The 20,534-nt window shown below is 38.9% G+C and overlaps 1 protein-coding gene across 1 annotated transcript in view; it reads right to left on the reverse strand.

Moving 5' to 3' along the window:
- NDRG1 (N-myc downstream regulated 1) overlaps nt 1-20,534 on the reverse strand; it is a 37,550-nt gene that overhangs the window by 12,453 nt on the left and 4,563 nt on the right. Inside the window, exons 2-5 of the mRNA XM_015856327.2 lie at nt 12,004-12,082; nt 10,172-10,207; nt 2,816-2,921; nt 1,088-1,208 (exon numbers count right to left, since the gene is read on the reverse strand). Coding sequence (XP_015711813.1) covers nt 1,088-1,208; nt 2,816-2,921; nt 10,172-10,207; nt 12,004-12,066 — 326 coding nt within the window. The 5' untranslated portion in view covers nt 12,067-12,082. The remainder of the gene's footprint in view (nt 1-1,087; nt 1,209-2,815; nt 2,922-10,171; nt 10,208-12,003; nt 12,083-20,534) is intronic.

The following is a 20,534-nucleotide window of genomic DNA, read 5'->3' on the forward strand; positions in this document are numbered from 1 at the left end:
GAGAAAATTTTTAACAATATCTCTACTGAGCAGCAAATGGAAAAAAAAGTCCACTATAAGAAGCTGGAGAACATAGTACAGATTCTGCTGCTGCCAGCACGATGAAGCAGTGGTCTTTACTAGCAGAGACTATGGCTGTTGTACAGTTGACAACTCAGACATGTTAATGCCTGTTTAGGACATGAAGGTTAAGACACTTAAAAGCTTCTGATTCAAAGAAACACAAACTGAAGTGACTGAAATAGCTTTGTCACCTGCTTGAGCAGACAACTGGGCCATTGCATTTAACTCTGCTCAGAACGTGGCCCATGATGACCTCCTCAGCCAGACCAGCTTAAAATTTAAGAAGGTACAGCTCATGCAATAAGGGATGTAGAAGCTCCTTAATACCCAGTTCTTACAGAAAACTATCCCTTGACTTGTCTCCCACCTCAGAATATTGGCTCCTCTCTTCCGCAACCAAGCTGACTCCCCTCCTAGGGGCATCTTCAGGCAAATCCACCTTATTTCACTAAATGGGTCAAGCATTTGGGCAAAGAAAGTACTCAAAACTCGCAAGTTTCTAAGAGTTACAACATCATATATGTTACATGGTCAAGAGTATACAGTAATTCAATGGGTTATATCACTTTGTTACTGTACAGCTACTTAAAATTTCCAGAAAGCTTATTAGATCTATTTACCAGCAATTACCATGCAGACATTTCCTAGAAGCTATAGACTTAGGAAAGACATGATACTGTCGTGGATGACTGTTTTGTTTATAGTAATCTTGTTTTGTATTTGCAGGTAGGATGTCATTACAGGGTAGCCCAATACTAAAACTGGCAGATGTAAACATCTGTCAAAGAACTGCTTTACAAGCAGTGTGGTTATTGGCAATAAAACACAAAGTTATAGACCCAAAGTTTACTGTGAACGTGCAAAACTCAGCAGAGCTCTGGAAATTTAAATAGAAAGTGTCAGCATTCAGAAGAAAACTTTCTTTCTATAATTGCTCTTCAGCTGAATCACAGATCAGGGCTCTTTTTCCAGCACCTGACAAAAGATAACTCTGAAAGTGGAGGCTGTTTCCCTCATAACTCACCCAGCTTGGAAAGATGGTGCCCCATCCTGCTGACCAGGTGCATCCACGTGGCAAACTGCAAAGTGCTGGGTGATTTCCTGCATATCTTCGAAGTTGAAGAGAGGATTGAAGCAAGTTTTGTCTTGAAAATGAAAATAGGAAATAATTTTGCTGAGATTAAACAGTCCACTCACTAGTAAATCTGCATTTATAATAAAATCATTTGTTTATTAATGATACCTCTGCTGAAACCTGGATTGCAGATTAATAAGTTCCTACCATCAGCTCAGAAAAAGTGACAATCCTTTATTTCTGAGAAAAGGGAAGTCCTGTTGTCTTGATAAACCAAAATCAAGAAAATGTTCCTTAGGCAAAAGTAAAATACACATAAATTGTCATCAGGAATATTCATACCGAGTTTTGGCTTAGGTAAAATTATCCATTTACTTGTCCAGCCATTTTTCTTTGGATTATGTCAAAACAGATGGTGAAAAAGGTATCCAGCTCTGAGATCGTGACCTGTTTTTCTGCCCAAGTATTACAAGATAAACATTACATTTGTGTCTCTCACAGCAGGCAATTCAAGACAAAAGTGTCCTTTTGGGATACTGAGTGCTGCAGGCCCCCAGCTCTGAGATGATGTGATTTCTGATGTTTAACAAATATTAGTGTGGGGAGAAGGTTAGCATGTCCTCCTCTTGGAAGGGAAAGCAGGAATTCTGTATCACCACCTCTGATACGCACAGAAAATGACTCAATGTTTGTACATGTTTCTTAATGTCCTCTTACTGCACAATGTGCAAAAAAAAGTCAATAGAGAATATACAATATTTTCAGCTAAAATCCAATTTTAGGAGAATATGCAAGATAAGCATAAAGCTTTCTCCCTTCTCCTTTAAAACGAAAGCTTATTCACACTCTAAAGATTATTATTTTTTTCATCACTAGAAAGAAAAAAGCTTTATTCAAAAATGAGACCCAGATTAAGCTTTGCCCTGATCCACTGACATCCCAAAATAAAATAAGACAGTGCTACTAAAAACAGGCAAAAAAGATTTTTTTTCTTCTAATATTACTACTTCCTCTCCCCCAAAAGCCAGACATTAAAAGATTTGCAGCTGTTTTTAGTTTTAAAACTGATGGCTTTCTAACAAACAGCAAATGGCGTGAAACAGAGTACTAGTGAGAAGAACAGACCAGCAGATCTGGACATCTAGCTCGTTATATTCGTGAATATGACAGATAAGACAGAAGGCACTTGTCAAAGTCATTTTCTTAATACTGGTTAAAGATACAATACCAGCTTTCATTTCATCATTCTGATTTGGCATGCCATCCACACAAACCCACAGAAGTGTAAGACTGGTTTCAGGCAGGAACTTACAAGCCAAAGCAACAGCAGCGTTCTTGTCAATCCTGCTTTCAACACAGCCTCAGCCTTCCTCTACAGATGTTTTTACAGCATTTTCACACAGTCACTACAAGCTACCAGGACATCCTTTTGCCCATTTAAGTGAAATATTCCAAATATTTTCTTCAGGAGTATGTAAATCTGAGAATTAAACTTGCCATAAGAGAAGAATTAGGCTAGGCACAAAGGCTGGTACCTGCTATGAGAATGTAGTAGACACAAGCGTGCAATGAACTGGGAAACATTTCCTAACCATCACAGATCCCACACTTTTGGCTACAGCTACAGCATTAACCAACCAGGCTATCACTATGCAATAAAAGAGAAAGCTTACTTACGATTCAACCCAATGTCATGGTACGTGAGGATAGCGGGTCTGTTCCCTCTGGGCATCCCACACATGGTGACATGGACCATGCCATGCATGGTCTCCACATCTTGCTCCTGACAAAGAACAAGATGAAACTGTCAGATTGTAGAAGGGCTCTACTTAACACCCTAGTGTTTGCAGCCATGACCATTAGCACAGCTCTTGCCCTATCTCAGAGCTGTCCACAGCCTCTTCAGCCCCAAGACCTCTGCAATTCCCATGCCAACACATTCCATGCCTCTCCATGGTGCAGGCTCTTTGCTAACGTTTTACAGACAGCTGTCATCAATTGCTGCTGACAGCCAATGACAGAAGCAGTCACACTGTTAGCTCAAACTTGATGCTGAGGAAATGGCTTTTGACAACAACTCAGTCAGCATTAAAAAAATAATGATAATAATAATAATAATTAAAAAGCTTTTAAAAAAGAAAAAAAGGTAAATAAAGATGAAGGTGAAAAAAAATTTTCAAATTGTAGTTTGGGGGAAAGATGGCTAAAATAACAATGGTTCACAAGTGTGGCCAGAAGCATTTACAATGGTGCCAGTTTCCAAAACACTTCTGTTTTCTAGGAGAATTATCGTAACTGAGCAAATAAGTAATATTCTCCTAAAAAGCACTCTACTAAATGTTTCCATTCACCATAAAGACTTATCACACTGCAGGGCCTTGCGATCAGAGCAGCTTTCTGCAGTAAACACAACAGCTATGCGAGTTAACTTTACGACTTGCTATTATGCTTAACTCTAAGCATAAATGAAGTTTGCAACAGAGTAATATGTCTACAGCAATGCTGTGGTGATTATCACAGAAACAACCTTAAACAGCCCATGGCTATTATCTGACATAACTGGATTTTGTACTATTTAATGAGTTTAAAACACCTTTATTATCAAATCAGAGACCCCTTCGTTACCATCTAATTTGCTAGATGTCTACATTGGATAAACAAGACTTATTTTTTATACCAATATCCTCAAAGTATGGAACAGTTTTTGTTTCTTTCACACCTGCACTTAAGATAGACACAACCAATTTGCTAGCTTGACAATATATGTAAGGGGAATCACAGTTCTCTTCTATTTACAGTTACTCTCATGGAATCAAAGCAGTATGCAGTTAGTGACCAGCTTCAATATTCAGTAAGAATATTTTCTGCATAGGATACAAATAAATATCCATGTCATTCAGTTCAGCATACTGCTCCTGCCTGGCTTTATTTACTCTTTGCAACAATGCCCAGAGGCAAAATCCAAGTTAAATTAAATTAAACCTACTACAAATTATGCTGTAGAAATTAGGACCATACAGCCCCTGCAAAAACCACTTCAGAGCAAAATACAGCAGCTTCTGAGATCTGACAAATTACTTCAATCTAAATCATGGCTTAGTAATTTCATATGTGAAATTTACTATGTGTTTTGTTGAACATAAGGATGCTAAGCAGCACTGTTCCACATTTCACCTATTTTCCTTGCAATTTACATCAGCTTTAAGCCATGACCACAACAACAAATCAAGACCCTCCCTGCCCCCAAATACTAGGAGAGTCTCTATGCTGCCTGAACTACACTATGCTGAAACACCACTGTTCAGATTTTCTGCTTCCTTAGAGGTTAATTCCTCTGCATACTCACTGCATTATTTAGCAGGTATGCTGTGTCTTCTACATCCAGTACCATCTTTAGGCAAAACAGGGTGATAAATCCAGCAAGCAGAGAGAGGACAGGAGCTGGTTCCTACTTTCCCCAAGTAGGAAACCGGGTTATATGGAGGCTGCTTTTCAGCACAGGCTTATGACACCCACAGTGCCCAGCCGGAAAACCCAGAACAGACTAACTCAGGAGGACGTCATTCTTAAATAGGATTTGCGTCAGGTTTGACCGGGAGATGTTCTTATTCTGTAGAGCTCAGACATCAAAGATGAACTCTGTCACACAATGTGCAAATTGCCAACCTTCAAACCTGGGAACAGGTGATTAGCACAGTATTTTCTGGTGATGTTTCAATTAGGCTTTGGTAAATATAGATTAATTTGAGGTTTCATTAGCTCAAATGCTGAACCACCTCAAACCTATTCGACATAAAATTAGAAGCAGGTTCCTTACTATAAGGCAGGAGTAAAGTTTCCACAAAGAAGAAAAATAAATCAAAAACTTCACACAGATGAGAATGATGCTGCACAGCAATGCAACAAAGACTGACTTCAAATGTTAAATATGTTTTCCAAAGTGCACTTACTTAGTTTAAAACATTTCAGTATCACTCATCTGAAAACAAAGTTTCACTTCTGGCAAAAGATGAGTATTGTAGAGATATTCATTATTTAATCATACAGAAGAGAGATTTGCAATAGTGGTAGATAGCACTTAACAACAATAGTAATTAATATTTTCCACATTTAGCCTTCCTTCTGCATTTAGATTATTCTCAATAAGGAACATAAGAATTGATAGGTTGGGAATTTTAGCACCAGTAATGAATAACACACCTTCATGTGAAAGATAATCTCCTCCTCAGCTGGAAAATAACAACATTCTCTATCATCAGGTTTTTACTGCTAGACCTTCCCTACAACAGCCCAGAACACTTCCTTAGGAGAGACCACCTTTCAACTCTTAAGGCTCTTCATTCTTTGTGCAGGACAGGAAGAAAATCTGTCTGTGACAAAGCCAGACACTTGAACCTGCCCACTCCACTGACCTCCACTGCTAATTATTCTGAACTGGAATCCTGAGTCTAATTCAAACTCAGTGTCAACCTAAAAATAGTTCAGCAGTGATGGGACACCACACATCTAATTACCAGCAAAAGTCACCATCAGTTTAATTATTAGTTTAATTCCTCATTATCTTCACAGGAAGGCTTTTATGATGCAATAGTAGTAGTGCTGCACTGCTCTCCATTAGTGCTAACTCTTAATGAAAAATGCCCACAATTTTCTCCTAAAAAACAATTTAAACTCGTTTCTTTAGTGATGCCAAGCCAACAACTCAACATCCCTACTGATCCTATTAAAGATCAAGAGATTTGTCTACGTGATGTCGGCACGGATGTTTTCAAAAAGCAGAGCACTGAAAACAGATGGCAGCACACCCCAATCAACGTCAACATTGTAGTAAGAGGCTCTTCAACCAACTGATTTGTATTAAAACACTATCTTAGAAAAACATCCAAGGTACACTAATCCGATAGAAGGATAAAGACAAGCACGCCATCTGTTCACATCTCACTTCAACAGAGGTGCAGTCCTTCTTTAAGTACTCTAAAATACATACAAAAATACCTACAATACATGCAATTTAAAACAGACTAACTGGGTTTGAAGGAAGTTGTTCCCTTCTATGACAGATTTTCTTTTTCTTTGTGTCAAACTGACATTTTTTGATATGCTGTTATGGGTCTATAGGACGGAGGCAACACCGTAACACAGGGGAGTTCATTTACTCTGTCCTCTCTCTATCCTGGCAGATAAAGACATAGAAGGAGCAACATGTTTATGAACTCTTTTTTTTTTTTCTCTATTTTTCTGAATATGCAACCAAACCATCTTTGCCATCTAAAAGGGAAAACCACACAGACATTGCCCATTTTCCTAAAATAAAGCATTTTCTATTTTAAATAAAACATAGTCTTTCACTTTATTTTTAGGCTTTCAGATATATTTAGTTCCCAGTTGTTGTCTCATGTTTTTATTTAATTTATATTATACCATACTAATTAAATACATTTCCCTTCCCTTATCTTATCCCAGCATGGAGGGAAAATCATCAGACCTCTTTAACAAATTGCTCTGAGACAGTGTATTTTAAGTACATATTACTTAAGAAATTTAATATACTAATACCTGCTTATGCTATCTTTCAATTTTCCTTCATATGTTGCAGATGAAAAGCATTTGAGCTTTTAATATGGTATTACAATGTTATGTTTCAAATCCTCCTTACCCTACTTCAGTTATTTCCCCCTTATCTTCTTCTACACTAAATAATTATTTCAATTCATCCTCTGTTACGCTAAAAACCCAATACACTCTTTTTTCCCTTTTGATTTTCCTTCTCCTTCATCTTTTTTCTTTTTACTGGGATGTCTCTTTGAAATTAGCAGTACTACACTCCCCCAGTTCAGGTTGTGAGCTGGGTGCTTAAGGTTTCATAAACTTTTAGATTTAAAACAAGTGATTCTGCCAAGGTGGAATTTGCACCACTTTTCAGCCTGTTTGTATATGTACCTGTTACACAAATAACAATAACTTTGGTACAGAACTGAAGCTGTTGATAGTGATAGTTCCTCCCTGGGAATTCTTCCTAGTCCAGACAGCACTGAGTGACAATGATCTGCAAAAGCACAGTAACTCAACTGTCTCCTACCCTATCCTTCATAGACCTAAAAGGAAACACTTTTCTTTTATCTAATGAACTGCCAAGGCCCACAGCTAATGGGAAACGCACACCATCACATCGCGATGCTGATTTGTCTTCCACTGCATGTGTGGAGGGTCATTCCCTCTCCCCAGGCAAGGGAAAGGGGTTCTTGCATGCTAGTGAGTTTTCATGCCACAAGCCCTGAATTGCACAGGACAAGCTCTTCTCTGCCACCTACAGCTGCTGCACAGCTTGGAAAGTTTTGCTTCATTATTGAAAAAGCAGTGTTCTGGCAGGCTGCTCACTTCTGAAGTATAGAGCCACAGGAATGCATACAGCAGCAGGAAAATATATATTCCTGGATGCCAGTATTAACAGGTAAAAGAACAGGCCAATTCTCTAAACTGCAAATATAATAAAAGCACATTGGGCATTCAGCCAACATAAAGCAGCACAGGGCATGCTTCCCTGCACCAGCTTATCTTGAACTGTGCTAAAATAGGTTTGGCCAGGAACAGTCACCTTCTTGGGAGGCATAACTTAACTTACATTTTCAGGTATGCCCCACAGGCAGAAATATAGACAGTATGGAGTGATGGGAGTTCAGAGTTGTCAGTTCTTCCATTCAACTCTGGCCTTGGACAACTCCCAGTAACTCACAGAATCATTTAATCATCATATACTGAGTTGGAAGGAAACCATAAGGATCATCAAGTCCAGCTCCATTTAGGGCTATTTTCCAGAGAAAAACTACACACAAATCTTGCAATTTGGAGGATGATATTCTGTAATATAGTGGGTCACTTCAAAAATGGAAAGTTTGTCAAAAATAGCCTGTGAAGTAAGAGCCTGATTCTTTCCAAATCAGAGTAGCTAGATGAAATTTATTCTTGGAGCAAATACACATCATGGACAGACACTACTTTTCACTGATGACAGAAATGAAGTTATTAACTGAGCACTGCATAACTTGTCTGCAAAAGGACAGTGATATAGAGAACTGTCACATCCCTATACTGACACATGGAGTCTAAAGGAGTGTTCTGCTGAGTCTTGGGATCCTTTCTCAGCTAGTTGCTTCCTTCTGCCAAACACAGCTCATGAGACAGGTCTCTCACTAAGGGCACATGTGAGCTTCATTGTCAGTTCTGAGTCATCTGGATCCTCCAGAATCTCTTCAATGAATTAAGTCATCAAGGTTCTTAAAACAGCTTCAAACCATCTTCACAGACCAACCACAAAGGAACTCAAAGATGCATAGGTAGGGTTCTTGTGGTTTTAAGCACCAGAGCAAAGTCTCATTCCAGCAGCAGTTCTTAAAATAAGGGATTGAGTTTGTTTTCCCACATTTTGCCTCCTCGAACTAGAACAATCAAAGATTAAAGTCTAAGAAAGGAACATCATTAAAAAAAGCAAGAGATGGCAGAACAGGGCTAAATGACAAGAACCACTGGTCTGGATTAGTGACAGTTAATCCAAAACATGGGAAAAAAACCAACAAAACGGCTTAGAGAATTTGATCTTGCAAGTTAAAAACCTATATATATACACACTGTTTACAAGCCAAGTAAATTTATTCCAAGAATAGAAATAAAATATAGGTCACTTCTAGATTTTTAATCAAAATGGTGCAGCATTCCTATTCACAGACTTAATCTGGGATTCAGATTTATTTAGAACAAGTGGTCAATCTGGGCCCAAACAACAAGCTCCTCCCATGCTGTGCACAGGCCTGCAGAAAGTCAGATGATGAGAACTTCTACCAAGACTTCAGGCAGTGGATTTCAGTGCTAGAAAGGATGAAGGCGAAGATGTGGGACTAGTATAAGCTACACTCTTGCTAAAAAATTAAGAGCTGCTAAAAGACGGTGAGGTGTTTGTATTAACTGTCCCTGAAGTGACAGCAGTGTTTCTGCTGGATTTCTAACCAATTTGCAAAGCACTTAATAAAATATAAAGTAGTGAAAACAAAGTGCAAGATGTTGCAGCATTCAACAGGGTTATTTTTCAAGAACCTCCACTTGTACATACAAGAGACTAAAAAAACTCAATAGCTTCCCTTATTCCTGCATGATCTAACTCTCTCATTAAACACCCTTAACATAAACAAGACACCTGGCAAGCCTCAGTCTCCAACTCATACTCCTTGTCCTCACCGATGGGAACACACTGCTCACCCTTTTTGTTGAGGCAGTTGCACACTCACTGCTCACTCCCAGTCCAACCCAATCTGACTCCAGCACTAATACCCTTAGTTGTAACTTAAGAGCCATCAAGAACAAAACCTAATCATAACAGCACATGCAGATAAAATAATTCAAAATAGGGAAAAAAAAAAAAAAAGAAAAAAGAAAAAAGGAGAGAATTATAAAGTCACCTCTCAAACACACAAGGCATGGGAAAAATGGAAAAATGTCATTGGACCTGGCAGTGTATTTCATGAACAGCTGTGTGCAGGGTGTAAATGAATATATGGAAAATCCCATCACTCTTGGTACTACCAAAAATCGATTGCTTACTGCTTTCCCCTACTCCCCAGGCTTCACAAGTATTTTGGAAACTTTTAATAGCATAATGGGTTACACTGAGAGGGCCATTTCCTCAGAGGAAATGCACACACACTGCTAATGAAAGGAAATTAATTGGGGAAACTGCATATTTGTGTGGGAAGAGTGCATTTTACTTTTACTACCACAGCTGAAGAATCTTTCTAATAGGAAGAACAGAGCTTCTTGAAACTCTCTCTTTTGGATGAATTTTTCCCAGCTTTCATTTGAGAAGACCTCCTACAGTCACCTTCACAGAATACAGTATGAGCCCTGTTCAGGCTCTTTCTCACAACAACAGCATTTTTTTTTTTATGAGCAGTCACTCATTTCTGATCCCGTTTTTCTGTTTTCTCTTTTACTAAAGAAAAAAAGCAACCACACCACCAACAACAGAAGAATAGCTTGACTGACCTGAACATCAAAGTCTGGAAGGAGGCGAGTGATAGCCTGTGAAGAGATTATAGGATATTAAGTTAAGTAACTTTTAACTGAAAAAGTTCTGTACTTGCATATGTACTGAGACACATGTTCTGACCCACTGGTTCTCCAGTGGAGAGCTCTTTCCCATTCATTTCTTGAGTATTACTGAATGTCAAAATATCCACCCCTACGTCTAGCCATTGCTATTACCAACAAGCTCCTCTGTGTCCCCTGTATTAACATCAGAAAAATATAAGGGATGGGAAAGTCTAATCTTGAGGGAGAAATACAGAGATAAAAAGCAAAGTTTAGGAGCCTGACAAGGAGATCATGCAGTCCTAAAATCCCATGTAAATGAAGGATAGAAGATATTGGAAGCAATACAACTCTGTCTTGGGTAATACCATCTAGAGGATGGACTTCTAAACTTTTCAGTCCAAACCACAAATGTGATGTAACTCTAAAGCTGTGATCTTTAGGTAATTAGGGAGTGTGATGTGTATGTAGTCAGGTATGTGAAGAGCTGGTGAATTCGTGGAAATCAATTTACACAAGCCCAAGCCCAAGATTTAAAGTTCACTCTTTATAGACTGTTTTAAACTTGGACAATCTTTTATCTGTACTGTTGGACTCATGAACTTTTAACATAGCTAATTTCAAACACTCATATTTCCAAGTGGTCTATAGATTGAAAGCGTATGTAGACACAGCAACTATCTAGATGGTATATGAAATAGGGCTCCATCACCACTCAGGAATGAACAATTGGCTATAGAAAGAAGCATAGTACACAGTAAGTCAAGATTAGACTTAAGAGAGCATCACCCACTCAACAGCAGTTTCCACCACTAGCCCAAGCATATGCTGAGTGTCCTCTGAGGCAATCATGTATACACTTTCATTAAAAACTTTAACAAACTTCCTCTATCTAGGATAAGGATGGCCTAACAGGTGATCAAACCAGATTAACTCTGCTATTTTCCCCACAAAGACAAAAATTAAGGCAACTGTGAATAGAAGCATACAAGGCTCCTTATCAAGATATCAAATTTTCATCTACATGCTGCCGAAACCCAGTAAGTTCTTCAGTGTAAGACATTTCTGAACCTTGCAGCAAAAAACATTTCAGTAACCAGAGAACTTCTGCTTCATTTTGCTGCTACTGAACACTGGCATTAGAAAGGGATCTTAGTTCCTGAAAGCTCTGCTTTCACGCAATGTCCTTGGCACAGGACCTGTGTTTAAAGTTTCTCTAGACATTTCATTACATTCGTAAGTGGAAATAATTTCCTGAAGTGTTTACTCAAAAAGAGGCAGAGAATAAAAAATGAAAGTAGCAACTAAAGCAATGAGGAATCTTAGTGTAGAAAACCAGAAGAAAATGTCACCACGTGTCAAGAATGACAATCACTGGGGAAAGTAAAAGAAAAATCACAGCCTTGGTTCAAGAAACAAAGCTGAGAGGTTTGTTTGAATATTCACAGAATAGACTGGGTTGGAAGGGACCTCAAGGATCATCAAGCTCCAACCCCCCTGCCAGGCAGGGCCACCAACCTCCCCATTTAATACTAGACCAGGCTGCCCAGGGCCCCATCCAACAGTTTTAACCTCTGGTGGATCTACTTGAATTTTTCCAATTGGAACTATTCAAAATAAACCCAGAACTGTAACTATTCAGGAAAAAAAGAAAATAAATAAATAAATAAATATCAGTTTCTTGTCTGTCTTTCTATACAGCTTGTTAGAATGAAAAATACAGGCACAGTTGCAAGAGGAACCCTGAAAGAAGACACAAAAGCTTTAAAAATGTTTAGGATAATTACCTCCTCCTTCTCCACCAGAGGTTTCACCTCTGCAAGGTGAGCATCCTGGAACTCTGTTGACATGGTCAGTAGCTGGTATCTGTGAAGATGAAGAAATATTTGTTTTCAGCTTGCATCGAAGATACAGAAGCAAATAAAGGTCCTCCCCTTCCACCACCTCCAATGATCTGCTGTCTCAGGTTATAGTTTAACACAACTTTGCAATAGGGTTATGAATCGCCTGTAAAACATCCCCTGGTTTATTTATGTACACACGCCCATACAACATGAGATTAAAGAACTGTTAAAGCTACAAGATCAAAACAAAGGTTTGGCAGCTTCAGAACAGAGGATGTTGAAAGAAGTAAGGCGAGGAGCAGCACAGCTGGAGTTGGACTTGATGATGCTTATGGGTCCCTCTCAACTCCAGATATTCTATGATCCTATGAACTTGCAGCATTCAACCGCATGAAAACTCTCATTTCAGATGTGAAAGGAGGCATAACCGAATCTACACAAGCATCTTCTCTCAAAGTTAGATTAAACATTCTTTTTGTTTAGATGAAGGCTCCCTTTCCAGGATGTCTGCTTTAAGTAAACTAAATTAGATGCTCATAAGCACCATTTTACTCTCACCAAGAGTAAAACTGGAACAGGGACACCTTCTTTGATCTGAACTAACCAAGCAGTACCATGTACTTAGTGAAAACAACATGCCTTTAATTGTACACCAATGCAGCATATGCAATAAAAAGTTTCAAAACCATCACAGGGAAGAATCCTGCATCCTACTCTAGTAAAGGCACAGCATCACACTGCCCAGCTTAATTGGGCACATGAAACACCCGCTGGAGCCCCAGAGTACATGGGTACTGAGACAAATGGTGCAGCAGATCTTTCTGCGGATGCAACACACTATATGCATATTGACCAAGCTGTACTTCAGTTTGGTGAATATATCAGTCCAAACTGGGAGCTAGAAAACAGAATATTTCACTCTCTTCACAGAGATAAAGTGCCAGAGGCTGCTCCCTCTGAAGCCCTGATGAATGACCACAGCAGGAAGCTATGAAATAGCAAACATTGATTGAGAGAGATAATGTCAAATAAATGCTGACATCTACCTGTGTGTAAATGACTTCAGATTTTAGGAAACCTTGGAAGCTATACAACTGGATGGAAATTTTGGCAAAGAGTGGATTTGATGTTTAAAGAAGTGCTTCATGGGTATATAACACCACAACTTGAGTCATGGGAGCAAAAGCAGAACTGTTATATACAATCATAGAACCATTTATGTCAGCGGGAACTTCTAAAGGTCACTCAGAATAAGTCCCCTGCAATGAAAAGGCAATCCTACTGCTATAGCAGGTCGCTGGGGACCCATCCAGCCTTACCTTGAATGGCTGCAGGGATGGGGCATCTACTACCTCTCTCTGGGCAACCTATGCCAGTGCTTCACTACCCTTATCATTATATATATATTTCAGTCTAAGTCTCTTGCTTTAGTTACCCATTCCCAGTAATCTAAATTTACAAGACGACACCAAAGCAGTCAGAATAGTCAAGACAGAGTTAAATCCCCAGCAGTCACAGATTCACCCTTTTTCTCCAGTTTTGGCTGTTAAAGATCTTAATCATGAAGAACACGCAAAATCAAGTTTGCCAAAGTTTCAAACAACTGAAACAGATGCTTTAGAAACAGCATTATGTATTTTTGAAATCACAGCCATCTGTGCAGTGTGCCGTTCTACGCAGTTAGCAACTCTGTGTGGAAGAAAAGAAAAATTAAAGCTGAAAATATTTACATGCAATCTGGAAGGCTAGAAGTACAAGGGATTTTCCATGTTTTCCCTACATAGGAGGAAAGTAAGAAGCCATGCTCCCTGCAGTTTTCCAGTAAGTGGCCCAGGGAACAAAGCCACAGCTTGCGCTCATAGAAGAAAGCTGTTTATCCAGGACAGCTTCAGGTTTTTAGGGAGTCAGAGCACTGACTACAAATGACCAAAAATCTGTGCCAAAAAGAACAACGTGGATTTCTTTTATAGCCTTAAAAAACAATCCTGTTTTCATAATAGTTCAAAGTTGTTGCTCTATGTTTCCGAAAGAACCAACATTAGGAAGTGCTGACCAGCAGATTACACTACTGCCATCAAGTCTGCTGAACAAAAGCCCAATGTGCACCACGTTCTTACTTTTGGAATGATACCAGGCCTTCAAGTCACATTATGTTTTCAAATCTGACATTTACAAGCTCTAGGTTCCCCTTATCTGCATCAGGAATACCTGAAACATTCCAACTAAGGAACAGATGTGTGATAAGCCATCACAACATCACATTATTTCTTCCTGAGAGCTGGCGAACAAAGCCCTGCTATCTGAATCCACTGTAAAAAGCTTCTAATTTTCCAAAGAGAAAGATGCTGGATTGCATAGAGGTTTTAAAAATCTCTAAAAAGGTGCTTTGTGCTCCCCTCTTATGTGACAGGATAGCTTGAAGCTACTGTAACTGCATAACTTCCCTAAATAACCACACAAGCATTCTTTTATATCAATTGCAAAAGCACTTGCCTCACAGAAGTATTCATAATACAAAGTTCATTTATATCTGCATGCAGTAAAGTTGCCAACTTGGAGAAAAACAAGTTTTTTTCACTCCATTTGGCTAACTCAGCCTGCAAAAGGTCCCAAGTACTTCCCTCTTGGACAAGCCACATTCACACATCAGACTCCCACTATATCTAGCTATCAGCTGAATCTACTGCAGATGCACCTTACAGTTTTAAGTTGTAAAGCAATCTTTTTATTTTTCTTTTTTGAGTATAAAGGAAATAAAGGTTTTCAGCTGGCAAAGCATCCTGGCTTTTCAGATCAGGGATCCCAACAAAGGAGCTAAGAAACCACAAGCCAGCTTGTCCATCCTCAGACACCAGCAATGATGAAATCACACATACCAAACACTACATAATTATAATATACATGATTTAATTCATTCCAAGAACAGAAATCAAGCAAGTTCCAGTATACATTGATGAAACAAGGGGAAGTTGCTTCTAACTAAAAGAGAGTAGATTTAGAGTGGATATAAGGAATCTTTTTTTTATGGTACGGGTGGTAATTGGAACAGGTTGCCCAGAGAGGTGGTGGGTGTCCTGTTCCTAGAGACACTGAAGACCAGGCTGAATGGGACTCTGAGCAGCCTGATCTAGCTGTAGGTATCTCTGTTCACTGAAGGTGAATTGGACCAGATGACTTTTAAAGGTCCTTTCCAACTCAAATGATGCTATGATTCCATTCTACGACCCTACCTTGCTTCAAACTTTATTTTGCTGAAGACACCCACAGGGTTGTCCAGGTTCATGCCACAGGGTGCACTGCCAAGCAGGCTGGTCCCATGTTCATGAGGGCCTAAGGAAACAACTGCAAGTACTACAGGATTTACCTCTGCACTCAAACCCAACCTTTATTTACACGGTATCATGGAGAACAAAGAACAGGCAGAGACTCCTGGCTAAATGCCTCATAAATAAGGTGATTTCCTCAAAACAGTTTGTTTAAACACTGGCAGTAGACATTATTCTCCTTTTGAGATATAATACTGACACAGAAGAAATTAACCTCATCAGAACAGCCTGACAGCATTTCTTCCACAAGATCAGCAAGCAGGAGGGGCAGCAGTCACTTTAAACATGAGACTAAATACTCGTTAGGATTTAATGGCAAAGAGAAAAGGGAGAAGGCCTTGAACACTGAAGATGATGTCTCCCAAGCTCTGGACCTATCACATCCAAATCAGAAAAATAACCAAGCAGCTCAGACCGCTGACAACAAGGCAAAAAAAGTTACTGTGATGTTCAAAGAGCATTTATAACCTTACATATAGCCAAATAGAGCTTTCCAAGTGACAAACGGTAAGTGCTGTGAGCTAGTCTGATTGACTTAAAAGAAGAAAAATATATACACGGTCTCTGTGAGCTGGAGAGGAACTTGGAAAAACAAAAACACAAACATCTCTGTTACACAGAGACTCACGGGCTTCAACTGATAGCAACAGCGTATGGTTATGCTCCACAGTGTCCTATATGCAGTTTGCATTTCAGTTATTTCATGACAAATGTTAGAAATTTAATCTTCTTGTTTATGATTAGCTTGGAAATTAATCATCTTGCAAGCATCCAAAAGTGTTCATGCATAAGCATCTGCCCACACTATGCCCTCTTTAAGCTATTCTTTGTTACAGGCGCTGGTGTCACGAGGTCCTTTGTGTACTGTCTGAATTACTGATTTTCTCTGGCATAGTTTCACACAATAAATCAAGAAAAGGTTTTAACAGAAGTGAATGTATCAGAGCTCTTCCCCTTTTAAAATACATGACTTAACAGTTATGTATCATCTAACTAAGCTGAGCAGCAAGTATCAAAAGTTAAAGACACTCACCTACTTGGGACATGATACTTTTCCTTAGCCTTTGGTTACTACATCAGCCTCTTGATTTCCAACTAAATGTTAATAACCTGGTAATTCTTACATTGACTAAACTCTCCTATCAAAATGCATTTTTGTTTAATAAAATAATATCTGGAATCTGAAGTAATTATGCTGCCTCAGAATGGCAGGGTGCATTCAGGTTCATAGATATCCTGTGCATCACTGTTACCCTTCCTAAAGCACAGAGAATCGCCGACCCTTATGTTTTTTATTGCTTTGAATCAGTTTGGCTTCATTCCCTTCCAACCCCTTTTTGAAGTTACTCCACAATCACGCTTTAGTAGAAAATAAAGCTGAAGTCTGAAAAAAATATTGGTTCTTAATAGCATAATGGATCATAACAGCAGTTCTCAAAGCCAAAAATAATTAGGGCTTAAAGTTTTAGACATTCTAAAATTGAGATTTATGTCATGCACTAATCAATCTGATTAGGAAACTGAGATGTTTCAGCCAAAAGCTTGAGTCCCATGCCAAGTAACAGTCAAGTTAAGCCACAAGGATACAGCCACAATGATGGAGCCAGTGGTAGGTCTGCTGGGCTCCAGGTGAACCACCACAGTGCTCCCTATGGCTTCATCATACCATCATGGGTATGAAAACAAAGATCTCAAGGCTCATCTCCAGTCCTTTTGTTCCATCTGTTTCCCTTGTGTGGCTGGCACCAGTGCAGAGCTGTTCTGCTACAATCACTCTGGGATTAGACAGAGCCCTTACACTGCCAATTCCTCACACCAGGGCCTGGTTCCTCTTCACAAACATGATACACTCTGGCAGCTGAGCACTGACAGTAACATCAAAGAAAAGGGAACTGAAAGCAAACCCTCACTCTATTCCACAGATATTGAGTAAATTGGAGAGAACTGTTGCAATACCATTTGCACAATATTCTGTCTGTGGGATGCAATTAAGAATGTACCTTGGAAGATCAAACCATGTTTCTTGGGAGTAAAATCTAACACCACTAAAGGTGGCAGTGCTAACTAAAATCCATGTCTTCCATTTCTTTTTTCCTATGCTGAACACCCCTACCTCCTCCACAATATAATGGGCAATAGTTGGCATGGAAACTGATAGCCTTCAATGTCTTAATGTTTTTGTTGTGTTTTCCCCCCCTACTTCAGCAATTCCCAATATAATTTAGAGTATAATAACATGAGTCAAGGAAAGATAGACTACAGACCCTGAAATTCATGTTTCCTTAGCATCTGAAACTGGTGGAAATCTTAGGGGAAAGTAAAGTCTCCAATAATGTCATTTCTTTTTCGAAAAAGCTTAAAAACTTCATGATTTTAATATTACCACCAAATAGTGCTTTTAGCTCTAAACAATGCTATTATCCCCACTCACCTCATCAAGCAGCCACTGCTTAGTGCTGACATGGCAGCAAACACTCCTTGCAGAGTGTGGTGGCACAGCATAGCAGTAGGGGAGCCCAGGGCCTTGGTGAGAAGAAATTCAACATCTAAGTGGCAGCCAGAATTTACTTAGAAATTCATTATGCCCATTTGTTCTACTGCCAAAGTTTTGCTTTAAACAACTCCAGGTCATGAGTGATAGTGCTGAAGAGTGAAAAAAAATCAAAGAGCAAGAAGATGTCTTCCAGGCCTTGCTCTCTCACACTACCAGGCCAGCATGTCTCTTCTCACTGTCACAGCACTCTAGCATCCTCTCGGCATTCTTCCCCACACCCGCCCTACTCTCTTCCTTGAGCTGAGGGCAAACAGGAAGGTCTTAAGCAAAGATTCAACTAAAAATTAAGGGCAAAGTACAAACCCTGACACCTGAGCAATAGCTGGGCTTTTGAGGTGGATTCAAAAATGAATACTGCAAAGACATATTTAGCATTTCATTGCATGGAAAGAGATGGCTTCTGCCACAAAGATTGCAGCCTAAACAGACAAGAAACAAGCTATTGTTTCTGCAGTGTCAGGCTATGCTCTCCACCCCCTCCTATTTTCAATCTGCCATGCTTTAATAGTTCATAGCTTCTGCCCAGCTGCAACTACTTCAAAAAGTGGGTGGTTCTGTGCAAGTTAGAGGCAAAAACATGATGAGATTATTCCAGAAGGGACACGCTCATAGTATACTCAGAGATGAAGAATGTTATTGGGCTCTAAGCTGCACCCCTACAAACACATAGTAATTTCTTTTTATTTTGCATTTTCATGTTGATGTTGCAAATACAAGTAATCAAATTACAAAACAACATGACAAAGGTTGCTAATGTGTTTCAATTTACATTCATTCATTAGGTCATACTATATGGGTTACAGCTTCTGAGTTCATAGACTGCTTGTTCTACCAGCTATTAAAATTGCTTGCTCATTGCTATTATAAGTTCTCTATAATCCTTGCCAAAATGTCTGGGATGAAGTTTTCCATGACAAGTGTCCAATGGTTTCTGTTTGTTTTTAAGTATAATTTATAGATATCATTTGTTCCTGCAAGCTTTCAGTCCCCTTTTCTGGAAAGAACTTCAGCATTCTTGAACTTAACCAGGACTGGAACTTTACACAAATGGTCACTGTGTTAAGGACACAACTTTCATTCTTCCCAGGGAATTCCCATTATAAAGTTACTCAAACTTAAGCAATAGTACATGCTGAACTATTCAGGGCAAGATTTGGGTAACAGCAATATTGTCTACAAGCCTCAACATCTACAGATACAAAATAATCTTCCTAAGGGCTGAACATACCATTGCCTGTATCACAAGAAGGTAAGAGGTCAGTGGGTTAGTATCGAAGTTAGTGCATCAAGTGCTGGAATACACTTTGTTTCTTACAATAAGAGCTTCCAAATTCCATCAAGGTGATGAGAAAGCAATTCTTTATCCTCAGATGACATTTTGCAATACCTTATCCATCCACACTCCAGGTCAGCATCTCTTGCATCAAGTAGTGAATGGCAAATTATCACTTTCCTGGCCTTCTTTATAAGAAGGGGTTACTCAGGCACAGGTTGCAATTCATAATTGGGATTTTACACGCTACATAAAAATGCATGTTCCATGAGGGAGAAAAAACATGTGATGCTTTAAAGTATAAGGAGTCATCAGTAAACACAGTGATACCTGTATTTCACAGAATAATCACATAATCCAATACAGTTCCAATTTGTCAAAGGATATAAATGAATCCTAAAATTTAACGGGGAAATACATACATTGTTACATACAATACATAGGAAGTATATTTAGAGCACTCAATAATCCTAGCAGAAAGAAAATAACATCATTAGCTTGACTAGGTGCACACAAGCTTCCCAAAGGAAGTTAAACCTAAAACACAACAAGAGCAATCCTTCCTTCCTCTAATAGTGCATTTCCTATCTAGATGTCTGCTTACTTTTCTAATGAATAAGATTTCCTTTAAACATTTTATTCTACTTTCCTTATTGCTTTTCCATTACACTTTGTGCTTACTATTAAATACATTCCTATACATATATATTTTATTACAGATCTTAAGCTTTGAACACCAGTTCTTCCATCTAGCTTGACCTAACTGCAGGGATGACTGTTCATTGTTGGGGAGTTGGATTAGATGAACTTTAAGTGTCCCTTCCAACTCAAATGATTCTATGACTATGATCTACAGAATCTTCTTCAGGGACATTACAACTAATATTCCTGTCATTTGCTTTTTCTTCCTAAACATCAGAATTCTATAGATAAATAGTCATAAGAGTGATGAAATGGCCAGAAAACAAATAACTAAGTAATTAATTCAGTAAATAAATAAATGTCAAACCAAACTAACAACAGTGACAAGAATACAGCAGGAGAACCTTGAAAGAAAATGGAAAAAAATGTTTAAATTAATTAGGTTTTCATGCTGTGCTAGCTTTTAAGGTTTGCTCTTTCCATTAAGTTTTACATCACCCATACAGTACTAACAGACTGGTCTTAGGCATGGTAGGAAAGAAGGAACAAGAGCTATACTTTTGATGCTATACTTAGTTCAGAGAGGAAGTAGACAGTTAAAGGCACAGAAAAGTACTGAATATCCAATTTTAAAAACATGACTTGAAAAGGAAGATCTGCATGGATCAACTACCAGCTA

Source organism: Coturnix japonica, chromosome 2 (assembly GCF_001577835.2).
Source record: "Coturnix japonica isolate 7356 chromosome 2, Coturnix japonica 2.1, whole genome shotgun sequence".
Lineage (NCBI taxonomy): Eukaryota > Metazoa > Chordata > Aves > Galliformes > Phasianidae > Coturnix > Coturnix japonica.